The sequence below is a fragment of the Phoenix dactylifera genome, chromosome 2 (genome assembly GCF_009389715.1).
Source record: "Phoenix dactylifera cultivar Barhee BC4 chromosome 2, palm_55x_up_171113_PBpolish2nd_filt_p, whole genome shotgun sequence".
Classification (NCBI taxonomy): domain Eukaryota; kingdom Viridiplantae; phylum Streptophyta; class Magnoliopsida; order Arecales; family Arecaceae; genus Phoenix; species Phoenix dactylifera.
The window spans coordinates 4,837,720-4,857,080 of record NC_052393.1 but is presented as its reverse complement, the minus strand read 5'-3'; the positions used below and the strand labels follow the sequence as shown (position 1 = coordinate 4,857,080).

Below are 19,361 nucleotides of genomic sequence, written 5' to 3'. Positions count from 1 at the left end.
GCAAGTTCTTATGTTCTGATTGGTTATGCTTGAGCTTAATTAACTAATTACAATCATTATGGAATAAAACGACACCCTAAATAATAGAACAGTTCTCCACATATTTGATGGGAGCAGTTCTTGATCTCTCAAAGGTCATAGATTCCTTTTATTCCTCAAAGGGACCAAAGATAATTTATATAATATATTTTAAACTTTAGTAAGAATTTATATAACTTATCTGCATGTAAAATTGTTTCCCACCTTGTAACTCCTATAAGGAAACAATCTCGGAATGCTCATTGTCTGTAAACTTTCATCTTCTTTTCAAAGAAGGATTTTCTTGATCAGAGGTTTGATAGACAATATCTTCCCTGCCAAACTTAAAATGTTCGAGTCATGTTAGAACTTAGAATTACTATCATTGTAGACTTACTACTACTACTACCACATCTATTGTTATTATTTAGATATTTATATGATTTGAATCCCATATCCATTGTTCAATTGGCAACACTACTATTACTTGGTGTAGTCACATTTAATAGGCCTGCTTCCACTATATTATTTGACTATATATGTCCAGGTTATTTTGTCAAAATAAGTATTAGACAATACTATTTATTGAAATCGTCCTTGTTGGAGTGTTCATAATGGATGTTTGTGAAACCTTTCTGTAGTCTTTGAGACTTGTGTCGTCTAAAAAGAAATTTGAGTTATGTCAGTGGACAGCTTCTGTAATCAGAGAAAGCCTTGGGGTTATGTTATTAGGATGGAGTTCTCTCTGGTGCACTTTTTCTTTTGTTGGAGACAAATGAAGGACAATACCCTTTTCCATGTATTAACCTCATTTTTAGAGAGATTTGTGAGCCATGGCAGCAGCATATTATGAGTTACAGGAAGCGTGCCACTAAAGAAGTCATGCACACTTCCTTTTCTTATATGGATGAATGAACTAGAAGCATGGTATAAGTTGGCCTTTGAACGCAACTGAGCAGTAATAAGATGATTCCTCAATGCAAACAACCCCATGCCCTTTAGGATACAAATTCAGGATTTTTATTTGGAATAATTAATGTTTCTGCTCTCCAAAATTAAAAAAAAAAGAGATAATCGATGCTTCATTCAGTTTCTTAATAGTTCTTCACTTGGTGTTAATTCCATGTTAATCTGATACTATCATCATTAATGCTCTATCATTGTGCAGGAGATTTACATTTGTCACAGTATTATGTTTTTTCTTTATATCTAGTTTATCATCTTTTCACTTGATTTTACTACACAATTGTGGTTTATTTGGATGCAATATTGTGATATCAAGAGGTGTCTCTCATCATCTGAATTGCTTGATCATTTCCATGCAGTACACTTTGCTGTTCAACTAATCTTTTTTCCCTTTTGTTTCCTAGAAAATTGGAGTAAAAATTTGTCGCGCCCCGAGCCCGAGGCGCGGCAGACGCCGCACGCCCGCACGGCGGGCCGCACAGGTGTGCAAGGCAGCAGATCATATCAAAGCAGATACAGATGTTCAAAACTGGCATAATTATTTAAATTGTTCAAAAGCAGTCTTACAAAATTTCAAAATAGCATATGCTTACAAAAGTCAAATACTTTAATCAATCTAACTAAAGGACTAATAACTGAAGGAATCGTCGGAAAATCTAACGCACTCTCCAATCCCATGCGATCAAGCCTCTGGATCTGAAAAATAGAGAAAATAAAATAATGAGCTACACTAGCCCAGTAAGCAACAAAATACTCCAAAGTGGGGTCAGAGCATATCAGATCAAATACAGGATAATAAAATAAATCATAAATAACATTGTTTTACTATTTTCAAAATTTATTATCATTTTCCAAAAACTCTGATACCAGAATCTCAACATAATAGGCTACGGCCACGTAACCCAGTGGCATGGGTTGCACAAGGTGCCAAACACCACTATTATTAAGCACCGGTGGTACGGTGTCCAAATACCACTATTCTAATCACCGGTGGTACGGTGTCGAAACCGGTTCCTCACAGATTACAAGTCGACAGGTCCAACGTATAATCCCCATTGGCGGGGCCAGAACAGAACAGAACAGATCATAGCCATGCTGAGAATGCATATATATGTAAAAATATATTTCAGAAATTGTCCAATTATATTTCATGGATTTCAGAGCATATAACATGATTTTCAAATAAAATTTAACATGTCTGACCCATTTTACTGAATGCAAAACATATATCAAAACATAATCAGTTTATTAAATAATTTAGAAATCACACTTGAAGTATTAAGTTACTTACCTCTTCTCGCTTGATTCCTACTTCAGGTAGACGGATCAGGTTCACCTGTTAAAGTTTAATTAATTTTTTGTTAATTTCAGACTAAGCAAAATTCAAAAATAATACTATTGGACATGGTCCAACAGAGCCCAAAGTTGGCCCATAATGGGCATGGCCTGATAGGGCCCATATCGGACTCGGCCCAATGGGCCCGCATAGACTCGGCTAAATGGGGCCCCCATGGTTGGCTTCTAATTGGTTCATTTATGCAATAAAATTTATTGCAGGGACTAATATTTAATTACAGGGTAATGTTCTATAATAAGACTTGAGTGAGAGGACTAAATAACTATTGTTGGGGACCTTTATGTAATAAGTCTTTCCTATAGGGATCAAATACAAATTACTGAAGATCTTATTTCTGAAATAGCATACTGCCAAGGGCTTAACTGCAAATAATCTGTTTACTGGTCTAATGGGTTTGGGTTTCGGGTTCCGGGTTTCGGGTTCGGGTTCGGATTTCAGTTCAGGGTTCGGGTTCAGGTTCGGGTTCGGATTCGGATTCCAGTTCAGGTTCGGGTTCGGGTTCTCGGGTTTGATCTGGGTTTCGGGTTCGGATTTTTTTTTTTTTAAACCGGGCCCATGTTGGGCCCACAGTGAACCGGGCCCAGATCGGGCCCACTGTGAACAGGGCCCATGTTTGGCCCTGTTCGGCCCGTAGGGTCGTCTTCCTCCCCCAATCCCCCCCACGGCAGGGGAAGACCGAGAGGGAGAGCGGAAGAGGAAGGGGTGGCGGCAGCGGCGGCGGGGTGGCCGAAGGCCCCCCTCAGTCGACGGCCAGCCGGCCGCAGTGGCGGCCGGCGGTCGTTGCGGTGGCTGGGGTCGAGATCAACCGAGAATGCTCTAGGTTGATGGGGCCAAAACAGATGGAGGAAGAGGGCTTACCGGCGGTGGCAGAGGCGGCGGAGGGATCTCGGCCGAGGGAGGCTCGGTCCGGTGTCAGGCGGCGGCGGCGACGCTTGAACCCAAGGAGATGGGTCTCAGAACAGGGGGTGGCCGCGAGGGGGATCCGAGCGGTGCTCGGTCGGGAGGGTACACGGTAGGAGAAGAGGAGGAGGGAAGGAAGAAGAGGAGGAGGAGGAGCTCGGGATGCCCTAGGGGAAGGAGTAGATGGGGCTTTATAGCCCCATCGTAACGGTTCTCCGCCGCGAAAATCGCGGCGGTGGGGCGAAATCCACGGCCGCTCGTGCGGCCGTGGGGTGGCCGCGGAATGACCGCGGGGCTGCCGCGTAACTCCCGCGGCGCCCCGCCCTCGCTGCACCCGAAGAAGCGGAGGGGATCGCATCTGCGATCCCCTACTCTGGCCCCTTCCAAAAGAGGAAGACGGGGCTGAAGTCGGCTGGGGCTGCCGACTTCAGCCCGTATCTCACATTCTCTCCCCCTTAAAAAAATTTCGTCCTCGAAATTTAAGAGATCTAGGCCTTTCAGATGCTCAGCCCATTGAGTAATATAAATCCAAGATCTCATTCTCCTCGATCAAATCAGTGTGATAGATAGCTTTGGATCAACTATCAAAAATTTCAGGATTAACACTAGATAAGCGACTGAGTAAAATTTCATATTGAAATTATCATCTTGATGCATGTTCGCTCGAGGTTGGATCAGGATCGATTCACAACAGGATTGATTAAAATTAGTTGTGTTTGGGATAGAACTTGAAATGAAATAGATCTCATACACTTATCATGGTAGTGTGCTGATCCCTCAAAGGATAATGACCAACCTTAGAGTCAAATCATTAAATGGCTAGAAATGTAATTCACAAAATGAACATGTACTGATGATCATTAGATAGCAACGGTCTATCCCAAAAATGATTTGCATCAAATCACAAGAGCAGGTCTGAGAAGGTAAAGTATTGATACCATGATTCAATATGCCACAAAGCTTTTAACTTAAACTTATAAATCATAAGATGGGAGCAGATAATGCATGGTTTATTCAGATACTTAACAAATTAGACCATATTTGGTCAACAATCAACTAACCTGAGTCATGATACGCTCAAATTATTATTTTCTTAGCATACCCAAACATAGCAAAGTTTATCCAGGAGATAACATAATCATATCATGATTGACCTGAGAATCAATAGTATTCACCTTTCCTTATTAACAAAATCTTTCATTATTGAACAACAGTCTTTCATCATAACATGTTACCAAAACACAGTCAATATTTTTGACCAGTTTAAATTGATTCAGTCCATCATACTTTCGCTGCGCAACTCTGATCAATATTCTCCAAAATTCTTAATGATCCCAGATCATCAACATTTTTTTTTTAATAATATCCAAGCAAAATTTTATCCTTGCTTTCCAAGTTCACTAGGTCATTATTAACCCTTGAGATAGTTGTCGTATTTGTACCATCATATAATCAAGTAATCATATTCTAGATCCAAATTTGAACTAAGCCAATTCTAGTTTCCCTTGATAATTCCATTATACAAGTTGATATTTATTCCAAGCTTCGATTAAAAGATTCTAGATTAACTTACTCAGAAGCTTACTCAATCATCCTGAATCTTTTCTTTTAGGCTAAACTCATTTGGGCCTCTCATGAAATCCCACTTGCATTTCTCATATGGTGATACAAAATCCACAATCAACTTATGGTCTTGATTTATAAATTTTTAACTCACAAGAATCTAATAATATGGTTCAAAGATTTACAAGAAATTCCACCAAGATATAAGCTCTATGATTTTACATTGAGATCAACTCCTCAAATAAGTAAAATATTTTTATTTGCAGTACTGCAAACATTTCGGGATCTTGTAAATCTACTAGACTTAGAGAATCTACTAATAACACAATGATATCCATATCGATCAAAATCAAAAGTATTATACTTTCCAACAATCTTTTTTTTTATATTATTTTTAACAAGGAAAAGCATCAAGAACTTTTCCAAATCAAACAAGTCCTATTTTCGACCAACCCAAAAATATTTTAATCCACCAATATTCTCAAGATTTACTAATTGACTTTCCATCAAAATATCAATCTTAATTGTTTCAAGTCTCAAGTAGAGCCAAATAAGAACTCTTAAGTCTCATCCCCAAGTATATTTTTCTTCTATATACGAGCTCCATGCATGATCCACATACAGATTTCAATGAATATTTTCTAGTCCAAGCTTTAAACATCTTTTTATAGATGAATCTTAAATTGCTACCAAAATAATTAACTTCAACTAGAAGCAATATCCATAGTGCATGATATCAAGTTAAACTTCCAAATAATTACATTGCACGATAATATCTCATGATTAATATTCCTTCACTTAATTTAGTCAAAATCTAATTAATCATTGAATTACAAATTGCTCTACCAAGAAAACTCTCAGAATAACTTATTTACACTTTGGTTACAGCCATAATTAGGTTGCATTTTAGCATTTCAAAATTCTGGTAAAATAACATAAATTTATCAATAACAAAAGCAAATAAATACCTTCGTCTAATGGCCTAATGTCTGCCCATCTCTCAAACTTTCCGACGAATTCTAAATATCCTAAAACTTAAGCTCCATCCGACTATTTCAAACACAATCCCTAGGAATCTGAAACCTGAGCTCTGATACCACCAAATCTGTCACGCCCCGAGCTCGAGGCGCGGCAGACGCCGCACGCCCGCACGGCGGGCCGCACAGGCGTGCAAGGCAGCAGATCATATCAAAGCAGATACAGATGTTCAAAACTGGCATAATTATTTAAATTGTTCAAAAGCAGTCTTACAAAATTTCAAAATAGCATATGCTTACAAAAGTCAAATACTTTAATCAATCTAACTAAAGGACTAATAACTGAAGGAATCGTCGGAAAATCTAACGCACTCCCCAATCCCGTGCGATCAAGCCTCTGGATCTGAAAAATAGAGAAAATAAAATAATGAGCTACACTAGCCCAGTAAGCAACAAAATACCCCAAAGTGGGGTCAGAGCATATCAGATCAAATACAGGATAATAAAATAAATCATAAATAACATTGTTTTACTATTTTCAAAACTTATTATCATTTTTCCAAAAACTCTGATACCAGAATCTCAACATAATAGGCTACAGCCACGTAACCCAGTGGCATGGGTTGCACAAGGTGCCAAACATCACTATTATTAAGCACCGGTGGTACGGTGTCCAAATACCACTATTCTAATCACCGGTGGTACGGTGTCGAAATCGGTTCCTCACAGATTACAAGTCGACAGGTCCAACGTATAATCCCCATTGGCGGGGCCAGAACAGAACAGAACAGATCATAGCCATGCTGAGAATGCATATATATGTAAAAATATATTTCAGAAATTGTTCAATTATATTTCATGGATTTCAGAGCATATAACATGATTTTCAAATAAAATTTAACATGTCTGACCCATTTTACTGAATGCAAAACATATATCAAAACATAATCAGTTTATTAAATAATTTAGAAATCACACTTGAAGTATTAAGTTACTTACCTCTTCTCGCTTGATTCCTACTTCAGGTAGACGGATCAGGTTCACCTGTTAAAGTTTAATTAATTTTTTGTTAATTTCAGACTAAGCAAAATTCAAAAATAATACTATTGGACATGGTCCAACAGAGCCCAAAGTTGGCCCATAATGGGCATGGCCTGATAGGGCCCATATCGGACTCGGCCCAATGGGCCCGCATAGACTCGGCTAAATAGGGCCCCCATGGTTGGCTTCTAATTGGTTCATTTATGCAATAAAATTTATTGCAGGGACTAATATTTAATTACAGGGTAATGTTCTATAATAAGACTTGAGTGAGAGGACTAAATAACTATTGTTGGGGACCTTTATGTAATAAGTCTTTCCTATAGGGATCAAATACAAATTACTGAAGATCTTATTTCTGAAATAGCATACTGCCAAGGGCTTAACTGCAAATAATCTGTTTACTGGTCTAATGGGTTTGGGTTTCGGGTCCCGGGTTTCGGGTTTGGGTTCGGATTTCAGTTCAGGTTCAGGTTCGGGTTCAGGTTCGGGTTCGGATTTGGATTCCAGTTCAGGTTCGGGTTCGGGTTCTCAGGTTTGATCTGGGTTTCGGGTTCGGATTTTTTTTAAAAAAAAACCGGGCCCATGTTGGGCCCACAGTGAACCGGGCCCAGATCGGGCCCACTGTGAACAGGGCCCATGTTTGGCCCTGTTCGGCCCGTAGGGTCGTCTTCCTCCCCCAATCCCCCCCACGGCAGGGGAAGACCGAGAGGGAGAGCGGAAGAGGAAGGGGCGGCGGCAGCGGCGGCGGGGTGGCCGGAGGCCCCCCTCAGTCGACGGCCAGCCGGCCGCAGTGGCGGCCGGCGGTCGTTGCGGTGGCTGGGGTCGAGATCAACCGAGAATGCTCTCGGTTGATGGGACCAAAACAGATGGAGGAAGAGGGCTTACCGGCGGTGGCAGAGGCGGCGGAGGGATCTCGGCCGAGGGAGGCTCGGTCCGGTGTCAGGCGGCGGCGGCGACGCTTGAACCCAAGGAGATGGGTCTCAGAACAGGGGGTGGCCGCGAGGGGGATCCGGGCGGCGCTCGGTCGGGAGGGTACACCGGTAGGAGAAGAGGAGGAGGGAAGGAAGAAGAGGAGGAGGAGGAGCTCGGGATGCCCTAGGGGAAGGAGTAGATGGGGCTTTATAGCCCCATCGTAACGGTTCTCCGCCGCGAAAATCGCGGCGGTGGGGCGAAATCCACGGCCGCTCGTGCGGCCGTGGGGTGGCCGCGGAATGACCGCGGGGCTGCCGCGTAACGCCCGCGGCGCCCCGCCCTCGCGGCACCCGAAGAAGCCGGAGGGGATCGCATCTGCGATCCCCTGCTCTGGCCCCTTCCAAAAGAGGAAGACGGGGCTGAAGTCGGCTGGGGCTGCCGACTTCAGCCCGTATCTCACAAAATTGCTGCTTTCCTGAAGGGAAAGAAAAAGAAGTAATTCAGAACATCGGGCAGTGAGTTGTTTGACAGTTGGTTTCCTGCAGTGGAGTTTCGACATATTGATCATAGAAATTCTGCTAGGTGAAAGAATGTAGTAGTAGTTGCTGTTGTTGGATTCTTACATCATGTCTGTAGCCCATTATAAACTGAAGTAATCCAAGGATTCTGACAATTTTTTTCTTTTTTCTAAATAGTTTTGCCATAAGTCGTCACTACCATTTAGATTCAAATTTGTATACAATACAGGAGCATAAGGGGTATAGGTACATGCTGGTTTTACTTCTATTGATTTTCTTGACCATTTACTTTTTGTTAAAATGTACGCTTACTTTCTGTAGTTGTTTAAAGCTTGCTTGTTTTATTTCTGATTAAGTAAATTATTTAATTCGCGAGTAAGATATACAACAAGGTATAAGAAATCTTATAGCAGCATAATTAAAAGTTTCTTGTGGAACGACATAGTTCTTTCAATGGATGATCAATCCAAACTGATTCAGGAAAGCAAACTAGCAAGCATGTCTTGACTAATCTTCCTATTTTTGGTAAGTGCCTTGATCGGCCGGTTCATGAGTTTGGAGTGTTTGCAAGAAATTTGTAAATTGCTGTATTTGACAGGTAGAAATACTGAATGCAGAAGGTAGTAGTTTCGCCTTGGATCCAAGGAAGTAGAATTAATCATCAACCCTGATCAAGAAGTTGATGCTGTAAGAAAATATAAAATATATAAATAAATCTACCTCATCCTATCAGCTTAAGCTTTTGGGACAAATGGTGATTTCAACATGGTATCAGAGCAGAGCCACACTTTTTAATCCCATTATTAAAAATTTCACATGTTGGGCTCGCCCATTAAAGGAAAGTCCGGCCCACATATAAGGGGGAGTGTAAGAAAATATAAAATATATAAATAAATCTACCTCATCCTATCAGCTTAAGCTTTTGGGACAAATGGTGATTTCAACAGATGCTGGATCTATCTGATGGGTGCTAGTCCTGTCTCAATGGACTCACCACAAGGATCTTCATCAATATTCTTTTTTTGGTAGAAGTTTGTTATGTGAAACATGAATGCAAAGCTGAACACTTCTGTTTCTGAATTTGTGTTGAACTTCCATATTTAGATCTAGAGCCTTGGATACCATCCTCCTGCTTGCTTGACTCATGGTGTTGGACATGGCCTGTTGGGTCTGTTATTGTACTGGAAACTTTATTTCTGCTACAGATTCATCTTAGGGGCAATTTTACTTTCCTATCATGCTCGGAACACGTTATAAGCATCATTGCGACCACCGAGCCACTCCAAGTGTCAATTGAGATGGTATCAGCTCTTGCCTCTGAAGATTGACGATGAAAATTTGAATCTAAGTAGTGTCAACCCTTAGGATTTGAATCTAAGTAGTGTAATTCATCTTAATTTTTCTAAAAACCGATCATTGTTTGGAGTTTGGTTATTTCAGCAGAAGTCTTGGTCTACTTAGGATTTGTTCGAAAAATTCAGTAAGATTGCACTCAATTTTCCATAAGATCATTGATTATGCAGTTTATTTAAGTAAGATCCATATCAACTCAATCTATTTTCAGCCCAAATCTTATGGGCGGATAAAAAAAAGTCCTTCATATATCTTTTCTTCATTCTGCGATATAATAAGCTTGTGATGAGATTTAGGCTAAAATTAAGATGGGTTTTTAGAAGAAAATAGATTGAGCATGCTAACATGCCCAATTTCTATATAAAATCTAATTCAATCCTAGTGTATTTTTCAAGTGGATATTTTGGAGGCTGGATTTTGTGTACTGAGGAAGGGTTAAGGTTAGGATGGGGTAGCCAAGCCTCCCCGACCTTAAAATTAAAATTAAAAATAAAATCCTATATGGATTTGTGGGAAGCATCTGCCAATGGAGTCCAGGACTTTTGCCGATGGTTTGGGCCGAGTGGTGGCTCGGTTTGCCTACGAACCCGAGCTCCAACTCGCGTACGGTGGGATGAATAGGGGGCTGCAAAAAGCACCCCCTAGTCCTAAGTTTTGCTTAAACGAGTGTATCTATTTAACATTTTTTTTTAAACAAAGGATTTTATTAGGAGTATTTTTTAAATGAATTAATGAAAAAGGCGACCATACAATTCATTAGAAATTAAATGGCTTTACCAGGAGAAAATACTCTGGGCAGCTCTGAGTGGAGTAGGATAAGGGTTAGTAGTTGTTCGTGCATGGACCATGGGGCTCCTATAAGGTACATGGGACAAAATGTTAAACGAAGCTACATGCTATATAATGAGGATCATGGCATGATATATGGACGGTTGAGAGGTACTCATCGGAATCATCATAATCATTTGTCTAGTCAACATTGCCTAAGTCTTATGCATAAAAATAAGAAAAAATAAGAAAAAAAAAGAAAAAATATTTCTAGAATCTTGTATTATACATGTGCCATGATGGAGGCATACTAATATTATCTTTTCCTCGATTGTTTGGTGCAAGAGGGCGTTATCAACAAATGCGAATCTCACATGATACATCAAATAATATTTTAGTTCACGTGTAACAACCCAGAACTTCATCCAAAAGGAATAGCTAAAAAGGCAGTATTTAGGTTTCTCGGTCTTGTAAAAAAATCTAAGATCTACTTATTGCATAGTCGATGCGAGACTAAATGTATGCATGCACAAATTCTCATGTACTTTTTCATTTGAGGATGCCATGCTAAGTGTCTAAATTCATTCAAATTCAATGTCAAAAGTTAGTGTGAGACTAAACACATGCCTACATAAGTCCTTACATACTCTTTTGTTTGAGGATGTCAGACTAAGGATCTAAAATCATTCAAATCTAATTTCAAATACCACAAATAGTCTACATGTGCCATGAGCCAGATCCGCTCAGATACTATTTATAATAATTTAGGATCTTAATCAAAAAGACTAGCTAAAAAATATTATTTGAATTAATTGATTCTAGATAAATATTCAGAATCTAGCAATTATATAGTTGATATGGAACTAAATACATGGCTGCATGAACCCTCGCACCATTCCTTTATAACTGTAGTGCCATGCCCATAAATATAAACCCACCTTCAATATTTGAGGTGCGGTCAAACTAAGAAAATCCTCAACATGCTTAAATTGGAGGATGGTTCAGATCCAACAGGCCTAACCGACCCATAGCAATAGCCCTCTACCCACCCACAATGCTTGCACTCTCTAGAGGGTATGCTCTCCTCTCCCACAGCAGCACCATGGTAATCTCTTCCTAACCTTGAGGAGGTTTTCATCACAATACCCATGGCAACAAATTCCCATCCAATATTCGAGGGTTTCAAAGCTGTTTTGCTCCGAGAATCTGATGAATTTGTCTTAAATATATAAAACTTGATTTGGTATTTGAGTAGTTCTTTACCTCTTTCGACATGAATCTGTTTAAAGTATACAAATATGCACTTTCTAGCCTCCTTTTTCTCGCGGCTGGTTACCAATTATTTGCAAGGAAAATGTTAAATGCTTGGTATAAATTTTGACTAATGGCTGATATTGATGTGATCTAGATAATAAATATATATAGGGTTTTTTTTTTTTTATGAATTCTTCTGAAAATTCAAATTTGCATGAATACCCTCTTCAAATTTATATTTATTTCTGCACCTTCGTAAAATACTGTTTTTGCATAAATACCTTTAATATAACGATTTTTCTAACACCGTTAATAAAAACCATATTATTTTAATTAAAAATAATATGAAATTTTGAAATTACTTTTTTGACATCCATTGCGATTGGTTTATCAATATTTCTTTTTTACATCTACTCATTAAAAGTATTTTAGTTATTTTAATTTGAAACTGTTAATTTTTTAATAGTATTAGATGGCGCATGTATATATGCAAAAATAAGGATAAAAAAAGAGTAAAATAGCAAAATAAGTATCTGAGCAGGTATATGTGAAAATTTTAAAAGGATATTCATGCAAAATTTAATATTGAGGAGGTATCCATGCCAAAAAAAAGAGACCCCACATACATACATACATACATACATACATACATACATACATACATACATATATATATATATATATACATATATATATACATACATATATATATATACATATATATATACATACATATATATATATATATATATATATATATATATATATATGTATGTATGTGTGTATATATATATATATATATATATATATATATATATATATATATGTATATATATATATATATATATATATATATATATATATATATATATATATATATATATATATATATATATATATATATATATATATATATATATTTCCAGACAAACAGCCTTCGATTTGCCGCCTTATCACTTGCGGTGACCGTAACTCCTCCGTCCCTCATATAAATTATTCTTTCCCGCAGCCCCTCCGTTGTGCCGCCCTTCTCCCAGCTTCTAAACCCCTCTCTCTCATGTATCGACCGCCGCCGCGATATGTCCGCACCCACGGCGGCGCCGGAGTCGGTGGCGTTGGTGGTGGCTTTCCGCCTCCGAACTATACCTCCCAGAACCCTAACTTTCCTTTCTCCTTCCCCGGCAATCTCCCCTACCCGCCCGGTGTTCTCCAATTCCCCATCCAGAACCCTAACTTTTCCCAACACTGCAATCCCTATCTCCAAAACTCTACCGTCTCTCTGTCTGACCCCTCCCCGAGCCCCCAGGCGATTCTCGAGAGGGTGGAGGCCGCCGTGGTGAAAGCTCACAGGGACCTCGTCACGGCCGGAGAGAGTGTCTCGGCATGGAAGGTATCCCAGTCCGCTCTCATCTCTCTAAAGGCCGATTCTTGGAGCTCGCTAGGGTTTCAGCTCCAGGACGTCCCGTCTCTCCACCGCCTAATCGTTACAGAAGGAAAGGTGGGTCTTTTCTTTCTCTCAGCGCAAAAGCATTAGGGAAAACAGTCCTTTTTTTTAATGAAATAATTTGTATTTGATCTTGTTGATTTAAATCTACTGGTCATTGCATCTCCTACTAGCATGAATTTCTCCAGAAAACTCGTTAATGGTTCGAATCCGGACCTTCCAATAGCCTCATAAAGTGGTTAATGATATGAAAAGAAAGAACCATTAAGTCAGAAATTACGAGGAAACTTAGCAGTATCTTTGTATCTTATAGCAGTTACTTGTCCTTTTTTTATGCATTTTATGTTGTTTAGTATAAATTTCATATTTATCAGGTAAATGCATTTATACACTGCTTTGTTGGTGCACGGAGAATTACGTCATTGTATGATTTGGAGGTTGCAATTTGCAAGAGTGAGGGTGTTGAACGATTTGAAGAGCTTGGGCTGGGACCTCTGTCTCGCCACCCACTTGCTGAGCATTATTTCTCAATTCCTTCAGATGTAACGGAGGTGTTTAAAATTACAAGCGAGGAAATTATTAGTTTACTGCAAAAATTCTTAGATAAATGCAAGAAGACAATTACAGCAGAAGAATTTTTGAAATTTCTTGCTGAGCAGAATTCTGTCCCGGTCAAAGAGAAGCTTGGAGTGCGGGTTCAAAGCTTGGGGTATGTATATCTCCTGCAAAGCTAAAATTTTTCATGCTCTGCACCACAAGATTTGAAATGATTATTGTTTACATAATTTTGTCATATTCTCACTTTGCAGATGAGTAGTTACTTGTGAATTCTTTTTTCACTGCAGACTAGGTCAAATTTTAATTGCTGTCATTTTTTTTAACACAAAACAACCAACATAGAAAACTCACAAACTTCAACATCCATACAAAGAAAGTTTTCTTCAATTGTATAACAACTATAACATTTATTATGACCAGAACTGATGAATTAATCATCAAATTTTTAATATTCCTCTGGCTGCAACATTAATTATTTAAGCATTCAAGTTCAGAGAAGGAGAAGAAACTTAAACGAATTGTTTGAGATCTTTAACAACTCTTACCTGTTTGAATTTGAAACTTGATCTAATAAGTCTGTCTTTGACTTGAACAAAAGAACTATTGGCTTCAAATTAGTCCCCTCATGGTATTCTCATTACTTCTTACATAAGGTTTAGCATAATTACTTACCTAGAATGTTTGTTTTAGTTAAAATAGTGTGTAGCGAGTCTCTTTAGCTTATGAGGTCCTCCACTATTTCCAAACACTAGAACATGCAGAGCAATTGGTTCGACCCTTCCATGACACAAGTTAGGTGCAACAATTGGCAGGCCCTCTTTTAACTGGAAAGATATACTAATATGATTCTGGTTATGTCTCTACTAGGTAGCAACCAAGTTTCTTATGTTGGGACCTTCTTGTGGGAAGAGCTCCTTTGAGATATCTGAGTTGTCATACAACTAACACTGTTCTTTTTGTGAAAGTCGAAGATGAATTTACCTACTATCCAGTGACACCTCCTTAGGCAGTTTGCTACTTTTCTTTTGAGCTGTACATTTGGATCTTTTTGAGTGTCAATTGGTTTTTGCTTTTGTTTTCTCAGTTTTATAACACATGTTAGTCAGACAATATCCTCTGGGGTAAATACTATATCAGGTTATGCTACCAAAATGCCTTCGTAAAAACTCAATTTGGTTAAATCTGCATTGGGAAACTGCTATACCAGACTACTTCAGATTTTTACTTCCAGCAACATTGGCCATCATAATTCCAATACCAGCATTGTTGTCATGAAAATATGACCAAAAATGCAACTTGCTACTATGTACTTAAAGCAAAGTGGTGTAAATGGGCTTGTAGATGGGACTTGGATTGGGGATTTTATTTATCTGGCATTATATATGCATAATTTGTTTTTCTTTTCACTCTTCATAACTAGTGATAACCGACTGAGATAAGATTCTCTTTTGATGGATTGATTAGTCATTCAAGATCCTAATTATGTGAGAAGGCAAGGTAAGAGCAATAAAAGTGGCAATGGGTGACTTGATCTGTTTGAGTTGTGACCTAACTGAACTTTGAGAAGCTATTGTGGTGGACCAACATCTCAAACAAATGGAAATGCTTTGAAATAGGAAGATATGTTCTGTAATAGTTTTAAGATCTGGGAAATATTTGATTTGTTTTCATTGTACATGTATTCCTTTTGAATAAAGGTATCTTATAATGTACTTATATGTAAACTATTCACATAATGGGACTTGAGGTGGACGATGCTTTTGATAGTTTTAATGAAGTTGTCCAATCTCCCTTTCTTGGTTGGAGAAGGAGTGAGAAGAAACAAATTGTTAACAAGGTTAACCAAAAAAAAGTATCATGTTATGCTCGAGGGCTTTTCTTCTTTTACCTTTTTTGAGGATATGGAATCAAGCAAGATAACTTTAATTATTGATGGGATAATGAAAAGAGGAAGCAAAATCTCTCTGTTTAGTCTTGGGAAATACTTCAAGTCGGGTGGTTATCTTTCCTATTTAGGGTTGCCCATGACCGAAAGACCGATCACGACACGATTGTCAGATTAGAATTGTCTCAGTTGGAGGGTGCCAACACTTGGTCTTAGATCTTGTGAGACGGAACGAGAGTGCGCGGAATCCAAGCGCCGTTAAGCATGGGGGACCCCAATACGGGGATGGCCATTTACAAGGCCCCTAGTCCGTTGAAGTCTTCGAGATTCCGGCATCTTGGGCAAAGCAATACACTGGTCCCATGAGCACGTCAGATGCTGGAGTCAGTCGATGGTGTCAACCAGCCTTCCACGCGCCAGCCCGTATGTCGTATTCAAGCAGTGCTTGTCCCCGTTAATAGAAGAAATAAGTCACCTCCAGGGTTAATAAAGGATTCACTTGCCGAAAAAAGATTTTCCTAATACACGCATCTCCCACTCTTCATATTATACTGTTTAGTCGGTGGATCATAACCATCCGTTTTTATACCAAATGTGTTAAACGTGCCAAATAGTGGTATTATATAATTGTGATGCTTGACTGTCATTTAATTTGTTATAGTTAATAGAGAAATTTTTTACAACATCTAGACATAAGATCATTCCATGTAATTGTGATGTAAACCTCAAATTATGTAGCTTCAATTCAATCCCCTTTACTTTAAGAAGTTACATTAATGCCATTGAATTATACTGCGACAAAAGCCTTCCCAGCTAGACTCCGCCTATAGTTGAAAAAGAGCTCTTGAGATCCTTATCAGTTTTGAATTTTAGAAGGAAAAAAAATTAGAAAAAATGAATCCTATGAGCTTGAAATGAGAGAACTTCTCTCTTTTAGAATCTTCATGGCTCGAAAGCACTTTCTGGCCCTCCAAAAGCACTTTTAGATAAAATAGGGGTGTTTAGTAAAATTTTCGGAAAGCTGTTTTAGCTTTTCTAGAAAGCTAAAAAAGCTTTTTGGGAGAAGCTCCATTTTGGAGCTTTTCTAAAAAAGCACTTTTAGGAATTGTCGGAATGCTATTTTGAGTTATAATATTTTTCTTTTTGGACCAAAATACCCATAATAAAATAGAATAATTACACAAAATGTATTATATGATATAATTATAATATTTTATACCTTTATTAGTGTATTATACTATAAATATAATATAATATAATATTGTATTATAATACATTAATATGTTATGTTAAATAATTTAATATTATGTTATATTATCCCACAATCATCGAGAGGATGGAAAATTAATTTACGCTAATATTATGTTGTATGAGCTTAAAATGAGAGAATTTCTCTCTTTTAGAATCCCCATGTCCAAAGTCCTGACCCATGTTATGATAATTGCTTCCTTTTCTTTTACTGATGTGCATTGCACATGACCTTTGCGTGTATTTTACCACACAATTATTAGGTTCTACGACCTGGAAACAAGTAACTTCTTTAACAACTTGAAAATTTACAGACAGACATGCAGAGCAGTAGCATGGCAAGTTTTTATAATGATATGCTCGAAACATGCATGTCATGTTCATGAAATTAGTTGCATCTAAGTTATTGATTTTATGATACATAAGTGCTTAGGCATCATGTGCTAAAGAATTGTGCAACATTGTGTGATCCCACTTTTGCACTAGTTAGCTATGCTGATACCTTTATTATTGGCTTGGAGTAGAATCCCTTTTGCTACATAGTGTGATAATCATACCTAGGCCTAATTACGACACCTAGTGGCATAGACGTGAGTGCCAAGCTTCTTTAGTAATTGGATTACAGATTACTTATGGGGATCTTCAGGATATTGAGGGTCCTATATATACCTCCTATCCTGGTTTACACCTTGAAGATTGCTTGGAGAGTGGCAAACATTGGTCAAGTGATTTAAAAACCCTACATAACTCTAGTCAATTTTTAATATATAACATCCATGAGAACCAAAATATCTGAAGTATTCTTGGTTGATCAAGAACCTTCTTGGAGTTCTTGCTATTTTGCAAATCCTAGAGTAGCAGGAGACCTTCTAGATTTTATAGGCATTTGCTTTTCTTTGGAGAGCCTCTTGGTTCGTGCCCTTGTGTGCATGCCAACAAATCCAAACCATCATTCCATGTACTCCTGCCCTTGTGTGCATGCCAACAAATCCAAACCATCATTCCATGTACTCCTGCCCTTGTGTGCGTGCCAACAAATCCAAACCATCATTCTATGTACAGTACCCACATATCCACACTGTCATGCGCTGAAATTGTAATTGTTCATCTTTCTATTTCTCAAAACTCGTTTTTATATATTGTTATTTTTCTATATAACGACCTAGGACCTTATCCAAAAAGGCTAGCGAGGACCTAGGACCTTATATATTGTAATCGTTATTCAGGAACTTTATCTGGGGGAGGTGCAGTGGTAGAGGTGGGGTCCACTTGATGGCTTGGGATGTTGTATGCCAGCCGACTAGTCTTGGAGGTTTGGGGGTGCAGTCCCTGATAGCGAGGCGGGAGGCCTTAGTGGCTAGACATGCGGCGAGATTTGTGCTCGAGCCTGAGAGCATGTGGTCCTCATTGATGAGGGCCAAGTATGGCGCCTTGGTCCCCGGGGTGCGGGTTGGTCGGCACCACTCCCCGGTTTGGAGGGAGATGTGTGCTAGAGCCATGGTGGTGCTTCCGGAGATCAGATGGATCATAGGTGACGGACGCTCTATTGATGTGCTGGAGGATAGCTGGGCGACGGAGCTGCCTTTTTGTCGGTTGCCGACTATGGTGGATTCGGCGAGATTAGTGGGCTGCAGGGTCAGTGATTTGTTGTCTTTAGAGGGGGGACTGTGGAGGGTGGAGTTGATTCGGGAGGTTTTTGGGGAGCAGTTGGCGGAGTCGGTTCTAGCTCTTCCGGTTCCCTCTGGGGGAGGGGTTGACAGACTAGTATGGTTGCCGTCCGGACGGTCGCGGATTCGAGCTAGAGATCTTCTTGCCTTGATCAGGTCGGAGCCAGCTCGCCAGATTGAGGTTGGTTGGATATGGAGGCTGCGGATTCATCCTCGGGTGGCGTTATTCATTTGGAAGGTGGCCTGGGGTTGCCTTCCAACGAGGAGCTTGTTAGTTCGACGTGGCATGATGATGTCTCAGTGCTGTGAGGAGTGTACGGTTATCGAGGAGACGATCGAGCATGTCCTTTTGCAGTGTCCTAGAGCCCGAGCGACATGGAGGAGGTCACCGGTTCCATTACCCGACTCGGTGGTTTCTGTGCAGGATATGATTCAGTTGCTGAGAGCTTCCATGCGGAGTCCTAGATTTGCCGAGGCAGGGATTTTTGTGGCATACTTGTCCTACTATATCTGGTTGGACAGGAATGCCAGTCTGTTTGAGGGGAGGAGGTCGCTTCCGAGAATGGTGGTGGACAGAGCGTTGCTATACGCGAGGGAGGTTATTGCGGCTTCCGTTGGGTCTTCTTCTGGGATTGCCAGGGACATCTGGGGTACCCCTTACGCTGTTTCAGCGCCCCGGTTTGCCCATGTTTCTTGGGTACCCCCACCCCTTGGCTATCTCAAAGTAAATTTCGACGGTAGTCGGTCTCTGGATGGTGTGACTGGAGGTGTTGGGTTTGTGATCAGGGACCATCTTGGTAGGATGATAGCAATAGGAGGTAGGCAGGCGCCAGGACTTACAGTGGTCGGAGCAGAGCTACGGGCTGCGTGGGAGGGCATATCTTATGTATGGCAGGTTCTGGGGGTGGAGCGGGTCTACCTCGAGGGAG

General features: G+C 39.7%; 1 protein-coding gene across 2 annotated transcripts in view; it reads left to right on the top strand.

The window, feature by feature from the left end:
* The first annotated feature begins 12,641 nt into the window (after positions 1-12,641).
* Positions 12,642-19,361, top strand: part of LOC103695617 (protein NO VEIN-like) — a 42,045-nt gene continuing 35,325 nt past the window's right edge. The window contains exons 1-2 of one of the 2 annotated variants that reach the window (XM_039118237.1): positions 12,642-13,128; positions 13,449-13,783. In XM_039118237.1, the coding sequence (XP_038974165.1) occupies positions 12,688-13,128; positions 13,449-13,783 (776 nt within the window). In that variant the 5' untranslated portion in view covers positions 12,642-12,687. The remainder of the gene's footprint in view (positions 13,129-13,448; positions 13,784-19,361) is intronic. The other variant, XM_008776986.3, reaches the window with a different exon arrangement.